The 17088-nt window shown below is 38.5% G+C and overlaps 1 protein-coding gene across 2 annotated transcripts; it reads left to right on the forward strand.

Annotated features, from left to right (window-relative positions):
- Positions 1-678: 678 nt before the first annotated feature.
- Positions 679-16641, forward strand: ACTR8 (actin related protein 8). Of its 2 annotated transcripts, none has more exons than XM_039867432.1 (13): positions 679-916; positions 6963-7133; positions 8341-8451; positions 9079-9183; positions 9450-9623; positions 10160-10253; positions 10449-10581; positions 11868-12021; positions 12791-12886; positions 13359-13499; positions 14438-14702; positions 15413-15576; positions 16353-16641. In XM_039867432.1, exons 1-13 carry the CDS (start codon positions 770-772, stop codon positions 16494-16496), a joined length of 1899 nt encoding a protein of 632 aa, XP_039723366.1. In that variant the 5' UTR covers positions 679-769; the 3' UTR covers positions 16497-16641. The 2 variants fall into 2 exon arrangements, with proteins under 2 accessions (XP_039723366.1, XP_039723367.1); XM_039867433.1 differs by having other exon boundaries at positions 682-892.
- The last annotated feature ends 447 nt before the right edge of the window (positions 16642-17088 follow it).

The raw sequence follows: 17088 nt of genomic DNA on the forward strand, positions 1-17088 counted from the left end.
TGAATAATACAGATAATTCTTCTAGTGTTTAACAGGCTTTGAAAGCAAAGTGTTCATATAAAAGCATTTTTTAAAATCCATTTATCAGTATTCAATCCTATTTGCCAAGAAGTGGGGATGTATCAAAGTGAAAATTGCTGAAATGGTTACAGTGGGAGTAGGGCTTTTTTTTTTTTTTTTTTTGGTGCTGTGGGGAAAGGGTCAAGAGTTCCATTTTGGACATAGTTTGCAATGCCTTGTCGACATCCAAGTGAAAACACCAAATATATTGATCTGGATCTCAGGGAGTGATGTACACTGAAAACATGTATTTGGGAGTGATCTTCATATATAAAGCCATGAAACTGGATAAAGCCATCATGAAAGGAGTGTGTAGAGAGACCTAGATCTAGAGAACCCTGAAATCAGTATGAGGAGAAATAGGAGTATATATGAGGTCTGGATATTGAGGAAAAAAGGCAGCTGAGGAAGAAATGAGATGCCAGTTATTGGCTGGTTCACGGTAAACTCATAACAATAGCTGGCATGCTACAGCCAGAACCAATCACAGCAACATCCACCTAATCCGCACACACCCACCTCACTCCCAACGCGGCTTCCAGCGTACAGCTCCGCCCTTCCGTTTCTCCGAATTCTCTGCGGCGTCTCTCCGACGGCCATCTTGACTGTGGGCAGCCGGCCGGGAGTTTGCGCCTGCGCAGAGGCCCTTCTGTTCTGGCGGTCGCGGCGCAGTGGAGGAGCTCGGGGTTCGCGGGGGTCGCCAGCGGAGATGACTCAGGCGGAGAAGGGAGACGCGGAGAACGGGAAAGAGAAGGGCGGGGAGAAGGAAAAGGAGCAGCGCGGGGTGAAGCGGCCCATCGTGCCCGCGCTGGTGCCGGAGTCGCTGCAGGAGGTTAGGGGCCGAGGGCGGGTCTCGGTGAGGGCCTGGCACCCTAGCCTCGGACCTCGGCTGCTGGGTCTGGGAAGGGGAGGCTGGCGACCGATGGAAGGCTTAAGGCCCCCATTCTCGTGGGTTGTGTAAAGGGCGCTCGTTCCCCTCCTGGTCGTTCCGCGCTGAGACACCCGGGCAAGGAAGCACCGCGCGCTGCAGGGCCAGGCGGGCTCGCTCCGAGGCCAATGACTTCATCCCCACGGCCCACTCCCATCTGCCGCTGTGCGAGCCTCAGCTTCCCCGACGGTGAAACGAGAACAGGGCTATATTACCGACCTCCCAAGTTGCTATGCTGTGTCAGTGGTCGTGGGTAGTTTAGAACTGGGCCTGGCTCACAGGGCGTATCTATGTATACCTGTAAGGGATAGTTAGAATTTAGGCTTTTGTCTTTGTTAAGGAAATCTCTGGTCATTTCAAGCTTAAAAGCAATGAAAAGGTAGACATTTGTCTAAATAGACATTAGGAGCTTGTCTGTCAAAAACAGAACAAGATTTTAAGTCATACTAACCAGAAATTATTTGCAGGAGCCTGGCAGGCTGAGGGCCTTTGTATATATAATCTTAGTTATCAGTAAAAACACCAACAGTCCCGTAGGAAAATGGGCAAGGGCAATGTACAATTCACAGAAAAAAGTCAGGAGGCATTTAAATGCTTAGAATTTCATACTAGACGTCTGAGGCAGGTTCCTTACTGGTAGGCGGGATAAGAATGATACCTAACTGGCGAGGCATCTGTAAAATGCGTAGCACAGTGCCTGGCACAAGGTAAGCCCTCAGTGTGTTTATTACTGTTGCCTAGGGCTCAGTTTTTCCACTTATGTAGCAGAGTGGATGGTCTGTAAGGGCCTTGCTGGTTCCCACCTTATAGGATTCTCTCACTGAGGGGAAGGCAGGAAGGAGAGCTCACAGTTGGGAGTAGGGGCCACAGGTATAAGCATGATGTGGGATGGGCTAATGCAGAGGCCCATAAGGAAGTATTGGGCATACACGGCAAGTAACTCCTACAGCGCTGATGGTCTGGGATGGTTTCTTCAAAGGAGCTGACATCTGGACTGACCTAAAAGATAATTAAGAGTTAGCCAGGGGGAAAAGGAATCTCAGGGAAGGAGAGATAACAGCATGGAAGAGATCTGGGCTAAGTAAGAGGATATATAGTGTTGGAGAGCAGGATGTCTGGAATTAAGGAAGAAGAGGGAGCAAGAGAGGAGACTGGGGATTTTAGTAGGGTCATAAATGTCATATAAGCCAGAGAGTCTGACTTCTTCATTTTTTAAAAAAGGATCTTTATTAAAATATAGCTAACATACCATATCAGTTTCAAATGTATATCATAGTTGTTCAACATCTATGATAAGTCCAGCAACCATCTGATACTATACAATGCTATCACTGCTATCACAATATTATCAACTATATTCCTTATGCTGTACATTATATCCCCATGACTTACTTGTTTTATACTTGGAAATGTGAACCTCTTATTCTCTTTCACCTTCCCCCCCTTTTTAAAATTTTTCAATTACAGTTGACATTGAGTGTTATTTTATGTTAGTTTCAGGGGTTCAGCATACTGATGAGACATTTAATTTACAAAGTGATCCTCCTGACTAGTACCCACCTGGCACCATACGTAGTTGTTACCATATTACTGACTATATTACCTGTGTATTACGTTACATCCCCACGATTATTTTGTAACTACCAATTTATATTTCTTAATCCTTTCACCTTTTTCACTCCACCCTCTGAACCCCCCCTCACATCTGGGTTTGGTGTGAGCTTGTTCCCTGTATCTATGAGTCTGTTTCTGGTTTGTTTGCTTATTAATTTTGTCTTTTAGATTCCACGTATAAGTGAGATCATATGGTATTTGTCTTTCTCTGTCTTGACATATTTCACTTAGCATAGTACCTTCCAGGTCCATCTATTGTCACAGATAAGATTCCATTCTTTTTTATGGCCAAGTAATAGTCCATTGTATATATGTACCACAACATCTTTATCTGGTCATCTATTCATGGGCACTTAGGTTGCTTCCATAGCTTGGTATTGTAAATAATGCTGCAGTGAACATAGGGGTGCATATATCTTTTTGAATTACTGTTTTGTATTTCTTTGGGTAGATATGCAGAATTGGAATTGCTGAGTCAAAAGGTAGTCCTATTTTTAATTTTTTGAGGAACTTCCATACAGTTTTCATAGTGGGTGCACCAATTTGCATTCCCACCAGCAGTGCATGAAGGTTTCCTTTTCTCTACAACCTCATGGACACTTATTTGTTGATTTACCGATGATGGCCATTCTGACAGGTGTGAAGTGATAACCTCATTGTGGTTTTAATTTACATTTCACTGGTGATTAGTGACATTGAGCATCTTTTCATTTGTCTATTGGCCATCTGTATGCACTCTTTGAAGAAATGTCTATTCACGTACTCTGCCCATTTTTTTAAATTGGATTGTTAGTTTTTTTGGTGATAAGTTGTGTGAGTTCTTTATAAAATTTGGATATTGACCACTTATCAAATGTATCATTGGTGAATATCTTCTCCCACTCAGTAAGTTGTCTTTCCATTTTGAAGATGGTTTCCTTTGCTGTGCAAAAACTTTTTAGTTTGATGTAGTCCTATTCGTTTATTTTTTCTTTTGTTTTCCTTGCCTGAGGCGATGTATCAGAAAGAACAATACTAAAAGCAATGTCGGTTTACTGCTTATGTTTTCTTCCAGGAGTTTTATGGTTTGGAGTCTTACATTTAAGTCCTTAATCTATATTGAGTGGGTCCTTGTATATGGTGTAAAAAGGTGGTCTAGTTTTCATTTGTTTGCATGTATCTGTCCAGTTTCCCAACACAATTTAGTGAATAGACTGCCTTTATCCCACTATATATTCTTGCTTCCTTTGTCCTAGATTAATTGACCATATAAGCATTGGTTTATTGCTGGGCTCTCTATTGTTTTCCATTGATTTATATGTCTGTTTTTATGCCAGTACCATGCCGTTTTTATTACAAGCCTTGTAGTAAAGTATGATATCAGGTATTGTGATATCTCCAACTTTGTTCTTCTTTCTCAAGATTGCTGTGGCTCTTTGGGGTCTTTTATGGTTCCATATAAATTTCAGGATTATTTATTGTAGTTCTGTGAAAAATGCCATTCGTGTTTTGATAGAGATTGCATTGAATGTTTAGATTGCTTTGGGTAGTTTGGACATTTTAACAATGTTAATTCTTCATATCCATCAGCATAGTATATGCTTCCATTTATTTGTATCATTTACTTCTTTGGTTAAATTTCTCCTTAGGTTTTTTTTTTCTTTGATGCATTTGTAAATGGGATTTGGCAGGGTGAGAGGGTGTGATATTGTTTTCTTAATTTCTCTTTCTGATAATTCATTATTGGTGTATAGAAATGCAACCAATTTCTGAATATTAAGTTTGTATCCTGCTACTTTACTGAATTCACTTATCAGTTCCAATAGTTCTTTGGTGGAATCTTTAGGGATCTCTATATAGTATGTTATCTGCAAGTACTGACAGTTTTACTTCTACCTTTGGATCCCTTTTATTTCTTTTCTTGTCTTATTGCTTTGGCTAAAACTTACAATATTATGTTGAATAAAAGTGGTGAAAGTGAACATCCTTGTTCTTGATCGTAAGGAAAACACTTTTAGCTTTGAGTGTGATGTTAGGTGTAGGTTTGTCATATATGGCTTTTATTATGTTGAGGTATGTTCTCTCTATTCCCACTTTGCTGAGAGTTTTCATCATAAATGGTTGCTGGATATTGTCAGATGCTTTTCCTGTGTCTATTGATATATGATTTTTTTACCTTTCAATTTGTCAACCCTTTTCTCGTTTAGAAAAAAAAAATGCAGCTTGCTGCCAGGATTTACCATCATGTGTAGGAATGCTATGTTTTTTAGGATTTGACATTTTCAGTGATCAAACTACTAAAAACAGAATACTATAAATAGAATGATGTCATTTGTTTCCAGAGACTTTCAATATACTAAAGTGATGCGAAAATAATAAAAGCAAGATATTTCATGGCAAACTTTCAGGGTAAGGTTAGGACTGTAATCCGCGAGTTATTTCGGGGCAAACCCTGCAGCCACAAGCACTGATGGCAAGTATTCTCGGGGCAAATGGGAAATTAATGCAGTATATCACATTAATTGATTTGTAGATATTGAACCAACTTTGCATCCTAGGAATAAATCCCACTTGGTCATGGTGTATGATCTTAATATATTGCTGATTTCAATTTGCAAATATTTTGTTTAGGATTTTTGCATCTATTTTCATCAGGGGTATCAGCTTCCAATTTCTTTATTTTTAAATAATGTGTCTGGCTTTGGAATCAGAGTGATGGCAGCCTTATAAAATGAGGTTGAGAGCTTTCTATCCTGTTGAAGTTTTTGGAATAGTTTGAGGCTCAGGTATTAATTCAGTCTGGCCTCTTCTGAAGGCAATGAAGAACTTTGAAAAAGTTAGCCAGACCCTGAGCTACATGGTCAACTCATTTAATTCTCACAGTAACTTTATAAGGTAGGAACTCATCCAGAGCAAGGAACTGGCACAATCTGAATTTGAAGCCACATCTGTGAATCTAGAGCCTGGGTTCTTAACTGCCATACCAACATTTCCTTAATTTCAGTCAGTTATATAACACCCTTTGATTTTTTTTTTTCATATCCTTTGTGGCACCTGTATGATTATATGCTTCATCGTTTTTTTATTTTTTCTTACCTTAAGCAATAATATTCAGGAAGTGGTATGTGGGATGTACTGACCAAAAAGGAAGTGGTTCTGGAGTAAGGCTAGAGAAGTGGAGGTTTGGACTTTATCTTATTGGCAAGGTATGGAAATGTTTTAAATGGAAACATGCCAAGAAGACACAACTGTATATTCAAGGGCAGGGCAGAGTAGATAAGGAGTCAGGCTAGAAAGCGGTGGTTTTTAACAGAGGGATCCTATTGTCAAAGAGATTGTCCTTTTCCTTCCCCACCTCTCCACTGAAATTATGGGTCCCTCGACAAGTTTACGTGGTAAAGTTTCTCCAAGTGATTCAGATTATATTCAGCCCCTGTGAGAATTGCACATTTAAAAAATTATCATCTAAAAGTAAAATCCACAGTCATTACTCCGCTATCCTGATTTGTACCGCATCGTTAGTCCTTGTTCACCATCTCCCAAGAATGGATTGTGAATCGCAGCCAAGTTTTCCGATTTAGGAGTCTAGAATTGTGAACTCTGGCCTTCCAGCACCAGACTCTTGTCAGATTAGGTAAATAGTACAGAACCAATAAGGGTAGAGTGTTTTTAAAAACAATAACCAGAATAGTTTATGCCCACACTTGGAAGTGGTGAATGTATAAAGCCTTATTTTCCAGTTTTACAAAATAATAATTTTATCTTTACATTATTTTTTTTCTTTCAACCACTGAGTTTAAACTTGAGTGGCCATACTAATTACCTAGTGATCTTTTGAAAAATGCAGATTCCTAGGCTCTCTTTCTGGAGATTCTGATTCAGAAAATTGGTAGTGAAAGCTTGGGGTCAGTTTTTTGTTTGTTTCTTTTACAAGCATCTTTAGGTGATTTAGATTTAGGGAACCCAGCACTTCACTAGTTAGTATTCTCCCTACACTCTTATTCCTTGTTTGTCTTCCATAATAAACAGAAAATTCTCTGATGGTTGGGACTTTTTCTTAGTCACCATTGTACCCATAGTGCCTGGGACGGAAATGCCCCATTGGATAATTATGGTTCCATCTATTTAAATAAGTATTTGTTGGGCTATGTACTGTGAGTCAGATTCTAGGAACATGGAGATACAAAACGAATTTATGTTCAGGCAGAGAGCAGTAATTGAATGCCTCTCAAAAGACTCCCTTTACTGAATTATTCGATACCTTTGAGTCTAATAGTCATTACAGGAAACTAACTTCTTAGTCTAGACTGTTACCTATGTTATTTAACTCATTACCTGCATTTTACTTTCTAAGGTCACACTCCTATTTTTGTATTTGCAGCAAATCCAGAGCAACTTCATTGTTGTTATACATCCAGGATCGACAACTTTAAGGATTGGTCGAGCCACAGACACACTCCCTGCCAGCATTCCACATGTCATTGCACGAAGACACAAACAACAAGGGCAGCCCCTATACAAGGACAACTGGCTCTTAAGAGAGGGACTAAATGTGAGTCAGAAATGGAAGACTTGGAGAGAAAGCCCAAAGTTGTTTCCATCGGAGGGTTTAGACATTCAATTTATGTAGTAATCTTGAATAAACATCTTCATAGCTTTAATGTGTTTTAAAGTAATAGCATCATTCATTTTTACAAATATTTTTCATCTGAGCTAGCAATTTTAGATTGTAAAGAAATCATTATAAAAAAAAGTAAATCCAATTTTTTTTTAACCCATGAAGATGAATTGCATATTGATGAAGGTGATCTTTAATGGAAGATACAGAATTGTCACTCACTTAAAATGATGCATTCAGGTCTCTTTTAACTGATTGCTGTCTTATTTCTTCCAGATACTTAGAGTTTAAATTGAGCTCACATTTTCAATTCATCAGTAAATTGAATTACTACAATAAACACTACAATCTTAGGTCAAATCATAATTTAAAGGCAAAAAATGTATTTCCTTACAGTTAATATTTACTTTATTCTATTTTTCAAATGGTTATTATCAGGAGAAAGTGTTAAATATGTATATTACACTGTAATCCACTTTTAAGTTTTAAATCAAAGACAGTTGTAGTTTCTGTGATTCTGATAGTAAGCCTTAGGGTTCCAGTTTTTAGCATAACCAGCAGACTATACTTAAAGTTTATTTCTAAGCTTAAATATAAATTAATTGTATAAGAGTTTAAAATTTATTTGTATCTTTGGATCTTATAATTCTACTTTGGGGAATAAATTTCAGGAGTAAAAAAATTGAAAGAAAAAGTAACATTTCTACAAAACATTTATGGATATGTTCTTTACAATATCATAATAACATAAATACTTGATTAAGCAGAATACCACATGAAGGAATGTAACATTGTTACAAAATCATAAACATGAGCATTATATATATACATGGGAGAGTCTCTGAAATACTTTGTAAATGTAAAGTAGCTATGCTCTGATTAGTGCTATAAAATTTTTTATCAACCCAAAGTCACTCAAAGTTACAGATTTTTACAGTAGTTTATAGTGAGGGTTCTTTTATTACTTTAATAATAAAAAGATTACTTTGAATTCTGAAGATTAATACGTATGACAGATTAAGGAAATGCTACTTATTGACAAGAGCATTTTTCATTGCTGCATTAAATTAATAATTTGCTAGATTGCCTCCTTTTTTAACTAAATCCTTTGTACTGCTCATCTTTCATTCTTTTTTCCTAGAAACCTGAAAGTAATGAACAGAGACAAAATGGACTTAAAATGGTGGATCAAGCAATATGGTCTAAAAAGATGTCAAATGGTACAAGACGGATTCCTGTGTCCCCTGAACAGGTCCAGTCTCAACTCTTCAGATTTATTCTTTTAGCACAGCTATTACATCATAATGCCATTCATCTGTTCTCCCTATTTCATTATGCAAGTGCAAGATGGGATTTCCTCTAATTAGGAAGAAAAACTATTCATAACCACCTATGGAATACCTGATTTAGTGTCACAAATGCTTAGGCAAGAAATAATTTTTAAGGTGGTGTTTCTTACTGCAAGTTGATGGAAATTTACAGAGTCTTAAGTATATAATTCTAGGATCTTGGTGAGAAGCTGTATTCTTAACACATTTGTTATTTTAATATGATAAACCAATACTATTATGAATGGATGTAAGTCAGTATGATATATAAATTTGTATTCAACTTTAGGCAGAGTGCAGTATTAATTTTGGACTGGCTGTGAGTCACAGCGTAGGTGTTAATAATCACAGGGAAAATCAAGATTGTGGAAAAGGACAAGAGACTCCTTTTGTAACCAGTCAATATTTTGCCAAATATTTTGGATTTGTGATTAAAATTTGCTACTGTATCTGGTCTGTGAGAGAGAAGAGAAAAGAGGACTCATACTACACTCACCCCTTTTTCTTCTTGCATAAAATTCAGAGAATTTTCTGGTGCACTTTCATTTCAGGCACGCTCCTACAACAAACAGATGCGACCTGCAATTTTAGATCACTGTTCTGGAAATAAGTGGACAAACACATCTCATCATCCTGAGTTTTTGGTAGGAGAAGAGGTAGGACACTATACTGAAATGGAAGAAGAAAACCTGATCCTAGTGCTAAAATTCATTTACTTTGCCATCCAGTTATTGTTTCCTTAGCATTCCATAATCCTACTTTAAAGACCAGATAGTCACACTGGCTCTTGAAGTGTTAAATAATCTATTCTCAACATTTAGAACATTCAGCAAATGTTTATGTTTTCTAGCCTTACACTTTCCAATGTGAATTCAGAAAATCCTGAGAGTTAACAATGTGTTCATCTTCCTATCTTTCCTAGGCCCTGTATGTTAATCCATTGGATTGTTACAATATTCACTGGCCTATTAGAAGAGGTCAGTTAAATATTCACCCAGGGCCTGGGGGCTCCCTTACAGCTGTTCTAGCAGATATTGAAGTAATATGGTCTCATGCAATTCAAAAATACTTGGAAATTCCGCTGAAAGATTTAAAGGTGAGCTCATATTTCCAGGTACTTGCATTGCCTTAAAGATTCTTGGTCAATAAAAGTAAACATTACTGAGTGGTTTGTAATACAATGTCCTTGAAACATTCTCTGCCTTAAGGTGTGGAGGATATCTTCACTGAAGTCCCCTTTAAGTGCTTTCTCTTTTTCTTATTCTGTTTGTTTCTTTGATGTTTCTGTTTATTGCTCTGCAGGCAGCAAGCTTGCTTATGTTTATGCCTGCTCTCGACCTTTTTCAGACATACCCCTTATCTTGTTTTTTAAATCACAAAGTTTAAGTAATTCAAAGAAAAAATACTTCAACATTTTCTGTGGGGTTTTTTTTTTTGTCGTTGTCGTCGTCGTCGTTGTTGTTGTTGTTTTTAATAAAACTCAAAAGATAGCAGAGAGGTTTGAACTTTTGGGCCTCTGACCATTGCTGTTACTCCTTTAGAGAGAATCCTCCCTGAAGACAAGTGTGGTAAATTTATTTTGACCCGACTTTAGTGTTAACCACTTAATCTTTTTTTCTTTGTTCTTTTTAGTATTACAGATGTATCTTGTTAATTCCTGATATCTATAATAAACAACATGTGAAAGAATTAGTGAATATGATCCTTATGAAGATGGGTTTTTCAGGTATGTCTGATAGTCCGGTGAAACCTACTTGAAATAAGAATCTTTTTCTTTTTTACTGACAAAGTTAATCCAATTCACTGCTTTATTAAAATGCTTGAACATTTGCCTAGAGATTCTTAGACTTTAGTTGATTATTTGCCTTAGGAGTGTTACTACTCCCCAGCAGATCACTCCTCTCTGTCTTCTGTCTTTTAGGGATTGTGGTCCATCAGGAGTCTGTGTGTGCCACCTTTGGAAGTGGTTTAAGCAGCACATGTATTGTAGATGTTGGGGACCAGAAGACAAGTGTGTGCTGTGTGGAGGATGGGGTCTCTCATCGGAACACTCGGTAAGGAACTTGGGAGGTGGCATTCTCCACTCCTTTTCCCTCACAGTCTGCTCAACTGTAAAGTATCACAAGTTAGAAATTATTTATAAGGAATTATATATTCAAATTTTGCATAGGAAACCAGAAGATTGTAGAAGCACAGATTCTAGCAAGGCCATAAACAAATGATTCTATCCTTCCCTTTGGAACTCTCTAATATGAGTTCATGTCAGCAGCTTTGTGTTGTGTGCTTTCCCATTGAGGAAGCGTATATGGTAGCTCTTTGTCTTTTGCTGTGGTCTGGCCTAAAGATACCAGCCAACTACACTCACAGCAAAGCTTTATTTAGGCAAGTCATATAGGAGAAAATAGATTTTCAAGTTTGTGTTCTTTAGCTAGCTAGCCTTTTGAATATTTGTTTTTCTTGTCATAAATGATGTTCACTGAATGATGAGTAGCTTTATGGTGGTCAAGATACGGTAGTCATTCCTGATACAAGAGTTAATAAAATAACTATCGGGAACAGGTTTGCTGCTTGTCCTTCCTGAGACAAGCCCAGCACAGGTAAACACACTCAGGTAGTGCACACATGGGTTCTCTGCAGGATTTTGTGCTCCCAGGATGGCATTTTCAGAATGCTTTTATTTTTCTTGTCCTTTAATAAGGTAGTTTGAATCTCAAGGTATAGAAACATTTAAAAGAGGGCCTAAGCAGTCCATGAGAAAAGTTACCTGTTGCCTCCCACCCCAAGTCACAATGCATTCTAAAACCCAGTATGAGTTAATTTGGCTCATCTATTGTTACATTGTCTAATGTCAGTGGTTCTCAAGGTATGGAGAAAACACTGAGTTCAAGTCTCCCAACTGCTAAAATAATGTAGCAGTGGTATTTCCAAATTGTAGACAAGTTGAGTTAGTAGATAGTATTCTCTAAGATTTCTCCCTAAGTTTGTCTTATGGTGTCAGTGCCTGCCATCTTTATATGCTGATAAATATGCATAGGCAAACAGCTATCAAATGGTAAATGTATTGGCTTGGAAATGAGCTGGATTTAATAGTGTTATTTTCTGTTTTTTGGATACTTTTTGCAAACAGCATGACTGCTTCTAGGTGCCCCACCACTGTTTTTTTTCTAGAGTTCCCTCTCTCCAGCCTATCTATCCATCTGTTCTTTCATTCTTTAATTTATTCCTGCAGCAAACATTTCTTGACACTTGGTGTGTTTCACCTTGCCTAACAGTTCTTGCATTATTCTTTGTACCTTTTTAACTGACGGATTACTCATCTGCCCTTTTCTCTTAACTCTAGGCTCTGTCTGGCGTATGGGGGATCTGATGTATCAAGATGTTTTTACTGGCTGATGCAGCGAGCTGGATTCCCTTACAGAGAATGCCAGTTAACAAATAAAATGGATTGCCTCCTTTTGCAGCACCTAAAAGAAACTTTTTGTCATTTAGATCAGGTAGGAGCAAAATCTAAACTGATGATTATTTTCGTTTTCAGGAAAACTAACAATACTGTGCTACTATTTCAACTTAAGTTGATAAAAGCCTTGAAGCTGAAGCCTGTAAGGAGTGAGAGTTTTTGGTAAGGTCAGAGCTGTGAGGAGGTGTCCCTGGCTCTGGAAAACAGCTTGTTTTTTGTTTTTGTTTTTTTAAGAAAGAGAGTTTAGAAGATATCTCTGTAGGCCTTGTGATCATTCTGATAAAGGATGAAGATAAACCTTTAGGTGTAACGAATAATAGGTAAATATATAGGTACAGATATTTAATAAAATGGCTCCATTTGAAGCACTTTCTTAGTATTAGGAACAGTCAGCATTTAATCATTGCTATGTATGGATTCCTACCTTTTTATACTTTTTGTTTTAGACCCTTTTCCCCACCTTTTTCAAGTAATGTAATTCTGAATAAAAAATTTGAGAAACATAAGACTAGGTAACATTCCTCAGTTATTGAGGGCATTTGCTTATTGATTTAGGTCATTGTATTATTGTTTATCAGAAATAAAGAAAACAAAAAATGCAGATGGTGGAAATTTTACAAATGTTAAAAGAAAAGCAAGTTACCACCATTGAGGTCTTGTTTTATTTAGCTCCTGTGAGAGTGGTAGAAAGTTGTAGGGCAGCCTTTTTATAGGTAAGGTTTAGATGGTTCAGAGGCTTCATTGTAATTTGAGGAGTTTACATGCACTTTTACTAATTCACTGACAGCATCTTTTCCTGGAATTAGGACATCTCTGGACTTCAAGACCATGAGTTTCAGATTCGACATCCAGATTCCCCTGCTCTACTTTACCAGTTTCGATTAGGAGATGAAAAACTCCAGGTAACATATGAGTATATATTTTCCTGTGTAGAAAGAAAGACAGCCAAGCTCAGTCAGACAAAGATGCACTAGGTGTAAACCTCATAAGGTTAGAATGTCAACTGGTTGTAGATTATTCACTAAGCCAAATTGGAACAGATCTGAGGACCATCTTTTTAATGAGCCACTATGTGATTTATTATTTAGAGAGAAAGGCATCATTCTTATTAGGTAATTATAAATGAGATTATTAGGTATTTACTTTACTTTTGCTTTGAGATTCTTTGATGCCCTATCACGCATTCAATTGGATAACAAGCAACTTTTCCGGCCTCACACTGAAGAAATAATGCTATTCCCCCCCAAAAAACATTATCCAGTCTAACTTCTAGGATCTAATCTAATTTTGTTTTTAGAAGATCAAAATTGAATGGGTGAATTTTTTTCAAGAGGCAATATCCTGCGTTGATTATCCTTTTCCTTCCATGCACAGGCTCCAATGGCTTTGTTTTACCCAGCAACTTTTGGAATCGTTGGACAAAAGATGACAACTCTGCAGCACAGATCCCAGGGTGACCCTGAGGATCCTCATGATGAACATTACCTGCTGGCCACTCAGAGCAAGCAAGAACAGGTTCGTAGTGATCCTGGTGTGAGAGGAGACAGTTTTGTCCTTCAGGAGGAGTTTACCCATAATTAATGGATCATTGTAGTCACTGCAGTCTGACAGCATACTAAAGCTATAATGTTTTTAGAACTGTAGGTGAAGTCTAAACTTAAAATCTGGATGACAGGTTTTTTTATTCAGACATTAATCCAATTTTCACAGAACTAATCCATACATTTTAAAGTTAATTTAATGAAATTATTTTCCTTCTGGTTATATTATTTACATGATCTACTTTTCAGTTTTTGTAGTAGTCTCTCAGCTATTTAATTATAATGTGTGAGAAGTGTGTGGCATAGGCAGAAAGCTGAATTCCTTTGTCCAAAGCTGACCCCAGTAATTGGATGTATGATGCAGAGGCACAGAGTAAAGCTATTATCTGCTAACAAAACAGCAGCTCATGGTGGAGAGAAGAGAGCTGTAAACCTTTTCTAGTCTTTATTCGTGTCCCACAGGTGAGCATGAGGTAGTTAGTTCTGGTCTGAAAATGAGGATTCCATAACTGTCACCAGCCCAAGAATTCCACTGAAATACTCCACTTAAAAATTCAGTTCAAGGTGGGGAAAGTCTCGTCCACACTGACATCACAATTTTAAAATCTGACCAATAATAGTAAAGATCTGAGACCCACCATACCTGCCAGTGACTGTTTTGGAATTGGCCGCACATTCTCATCTTATGTACACCACCTCTCATTTCTCAGGTTATCCGGAAGTGGGTACCAGCCAGTTGGTTGTAGACCATGGTCTATTTCTTCTTTGCACCAACCACTGGAACAGACCTTCGTTTTATAGTAGTGTATAGTAGTTGGGGGACGGAGTTGTTTGGAATCTAACTGGAGAATATCAACAGTGTTCTGTTGTAGTCATACCATCTACTTGATGGTGTTTTTCATTGATTTAAAGTCTGCCAAAGCTACTGCTGACCGAAAGTCCGCATCCAAACCCATTGGATTTGAAGGGGATCTTCGTGGCCAGTCCTCTGATCTTCCAGAAAGACTCCATTCACAGGACATTGATTTGGGATCCTCCCAGGGAGACTGTCTGATGCCTGGCAATGATTCTGAGGAGGCCCTCACCGCACTGATGTCCAGGAAGACTGCCATCTCGCTGTTTGAAGGGAAAGCCCTGGGCCTGGATAAAGCCATCCTTCATAGCATAGACTGCTGTTGTAAGCACATTTGGGGAGGCCGGAAGATAGCAATTGAATGAACTGGTTCAAGCAAAGGTGTAGTTGCGCAGTTTAGCTTAGCATATTTATTCAAAAACAATCGAGCACCTACATTGTGCTTGCATTGTCAGGTGTTGAGAATTGGTTCCTGGCCTTGTTGGAGGAGACCAAAATAAGTCAAATTATCACACAAATGTGAAATTACATCTATGGCAGGTGCAACAAAATTAAACAAAAGGGCACTGACTGAGAGCTTCTGATTGAAGGATTTAATAAAGGATTTTTACTCAGTAATGGAATGTGTGGAGGGTGGGAGTCAGGGAAGACTTCCTTAAGGAAAAGCCACTTGAAAGAGATCTGGGCGATGAATGGGGGTTAGCCAGTCACAGATGGACTGGCATTCTAGGCGAAGGAAAAAGCCTGTTGAAGGCCATTGTGGTTAGGATGAGGCTAGAGAAGTGAGTACATGCCATGTTGGAATTTTAGGCCCTCTTAGAGAATTTGTTCCTGATGCTCCAAGCAGTGGGGTGGGTGCAGCAACATGCTCACATTTGTGTTTTGCAAGGTTCTTCTTGCTGTGTTGTTGAGGTTGGGTTGGAGAGAGATCTTTGAGAAGGCTCTTGCACTTGTGCAAGAGATGGTGGTGGTTTGGCCTAGAGTGGTGGTAGATATGGAGAAAAAGTGTGGAAGGGATATCACTGTCTTTTCAGCATCCGATGATACCAAAAAGAAGATGTACAGCTCCATCCTGGTGGTGGGAGGTGGTTTGATGTTTCATAAAGCTCAAGAATTTCTGCAGCACAGAATTCTCAATAAAATGCCACCTTCATTCAGGCGAATTATTGAAAATGTGGAAGTGATCACAAGGCCCAAGGTATGTTGTTCATGGTACAAGTTAGACTGTACGTAAATGAAACCAGCATTGATTATTTCTAATTGTAATGTATGTGGACAGATAAAATTTTGGAAGTTGTGGGTTTGTGTCTGGGGAGTTTTTGAGGGTTTGGGGCAAGTGGAAAAATTAATAGCACGTCACACATGTGAAAGGAGCTCTGGACCTGGGGACTGGATTCCTGGGTTTTAGTCCCTGCTATGCTTTCCAGAAGTAGCAGGACTGACCTGTCCCTTTGTAAAAGGATGGTGGAGCAGGGAGAACACTCACTGTCAGCAAGCACAACTCCGTCATCTCTCATATTGAGGATCTGCTGCTGGTCCCTGGGCCAGGTGATCTTTAAGGATCTTGTAGGCTTGAACTATCTTGAAAACAAATATAAACGTAAGAATTTAAAAACAGATTGTGCCCATATTTCATCGTATCTCACTGACAATTCCTGGGAATGTTCTTATTTAATTTTAATCCTGAGGGAGGGATTGTGAGATATATTTATTCTACTCGAACTTCAAAATAAGTTACTTCCTAATACATATGTTCTACTTTAAAGGCTATTTGTGGAATAATAGTGACTTGTAGCAGCTTCAGAAATAAAAACTAAAAGTTTTCTTGTCAGTTGAAATAGAAAGATGCCATGGGTCCTGCATGGGTCCTTAATGCAGGTATTGACTCAGTAGGGTTTTTTCCCCACCCCCAAATTCAATGATTAAGTGTACATTTTATTTGCTTGTGCTGACATATCTTTATCACTTCTCTAGGACATGGATCCCCGGCTGATTGCATGGAAAGGGGGGGCAGTGCTGGCTTGTTTGGACACGACACAGGAACTGTGGGTCTATCAGCGAGAATGGCAGCGTTTCGGTGTCCGCATGTTGCGTGAGCGAGCTGCTTTTGTATGGTGAAATGGGAGAAGTCACTGGGGAAGACCCAAAACAAGCCTCGGTATAAAAAGACTCTTACAGAATATATGTATTTTAATTTATTGACCTAGATGCTTAAGTTTCACGGAAAATAAATGAATTTTCAACTTTTATATTGAGGACATGACATTGGTGTGAAATTATATGCTGCTTTGTCGTCAAGACATTTGAGAATAAATGTGGTACGCTCTCCTGCCCCTTTCTCAGGGTCTCAGAAACCCCTCAGTGATGTAAAATGGTGCTGTTGAGTGGTTCTCAGGTGGTGAAGCCCTTCATTTAAGTTGACTTCTGAGTGTCATCAGGCCATAAGTGGTGAGCATGTGACTTGTGGACCTGAATTATGAAAAGCATTGTATGGGCATGACATTTTCCCTATTGTCTAGAACAACAAGCACATATGATGTGACTCGTGTGTACTCTTGGAATTTCAAACAGGAAAAAAAAGTTTTGTTTTGCTTTTTCATTTTCTGTTGGATTACAAAAGAGATTAAAAAAAAAATTTGCAGAGGCAGAGATTTAAGGCTGGGCTGGCTGGCTTTGGATATACTCTAGGGTGGGCTTGGGAAAAGAAAAC

The sequence above is a fragment of the Pteropus medius genome, unplaced genomic scaffold (genome assembly GCF_902729225.1).
Source record: "Pteropus medius unplaced genomic scaffold, Ma_sr-lr_union100, whole genome shotgun sequence".
In the NCBI taxonomy this organism is placed as follows: domain Eukaryota; kingdom Metazoa; phylum Chordata; class Mammalia; order Chiroptera; family Pteropodidae; genus Pteropus; species Pteropus medius.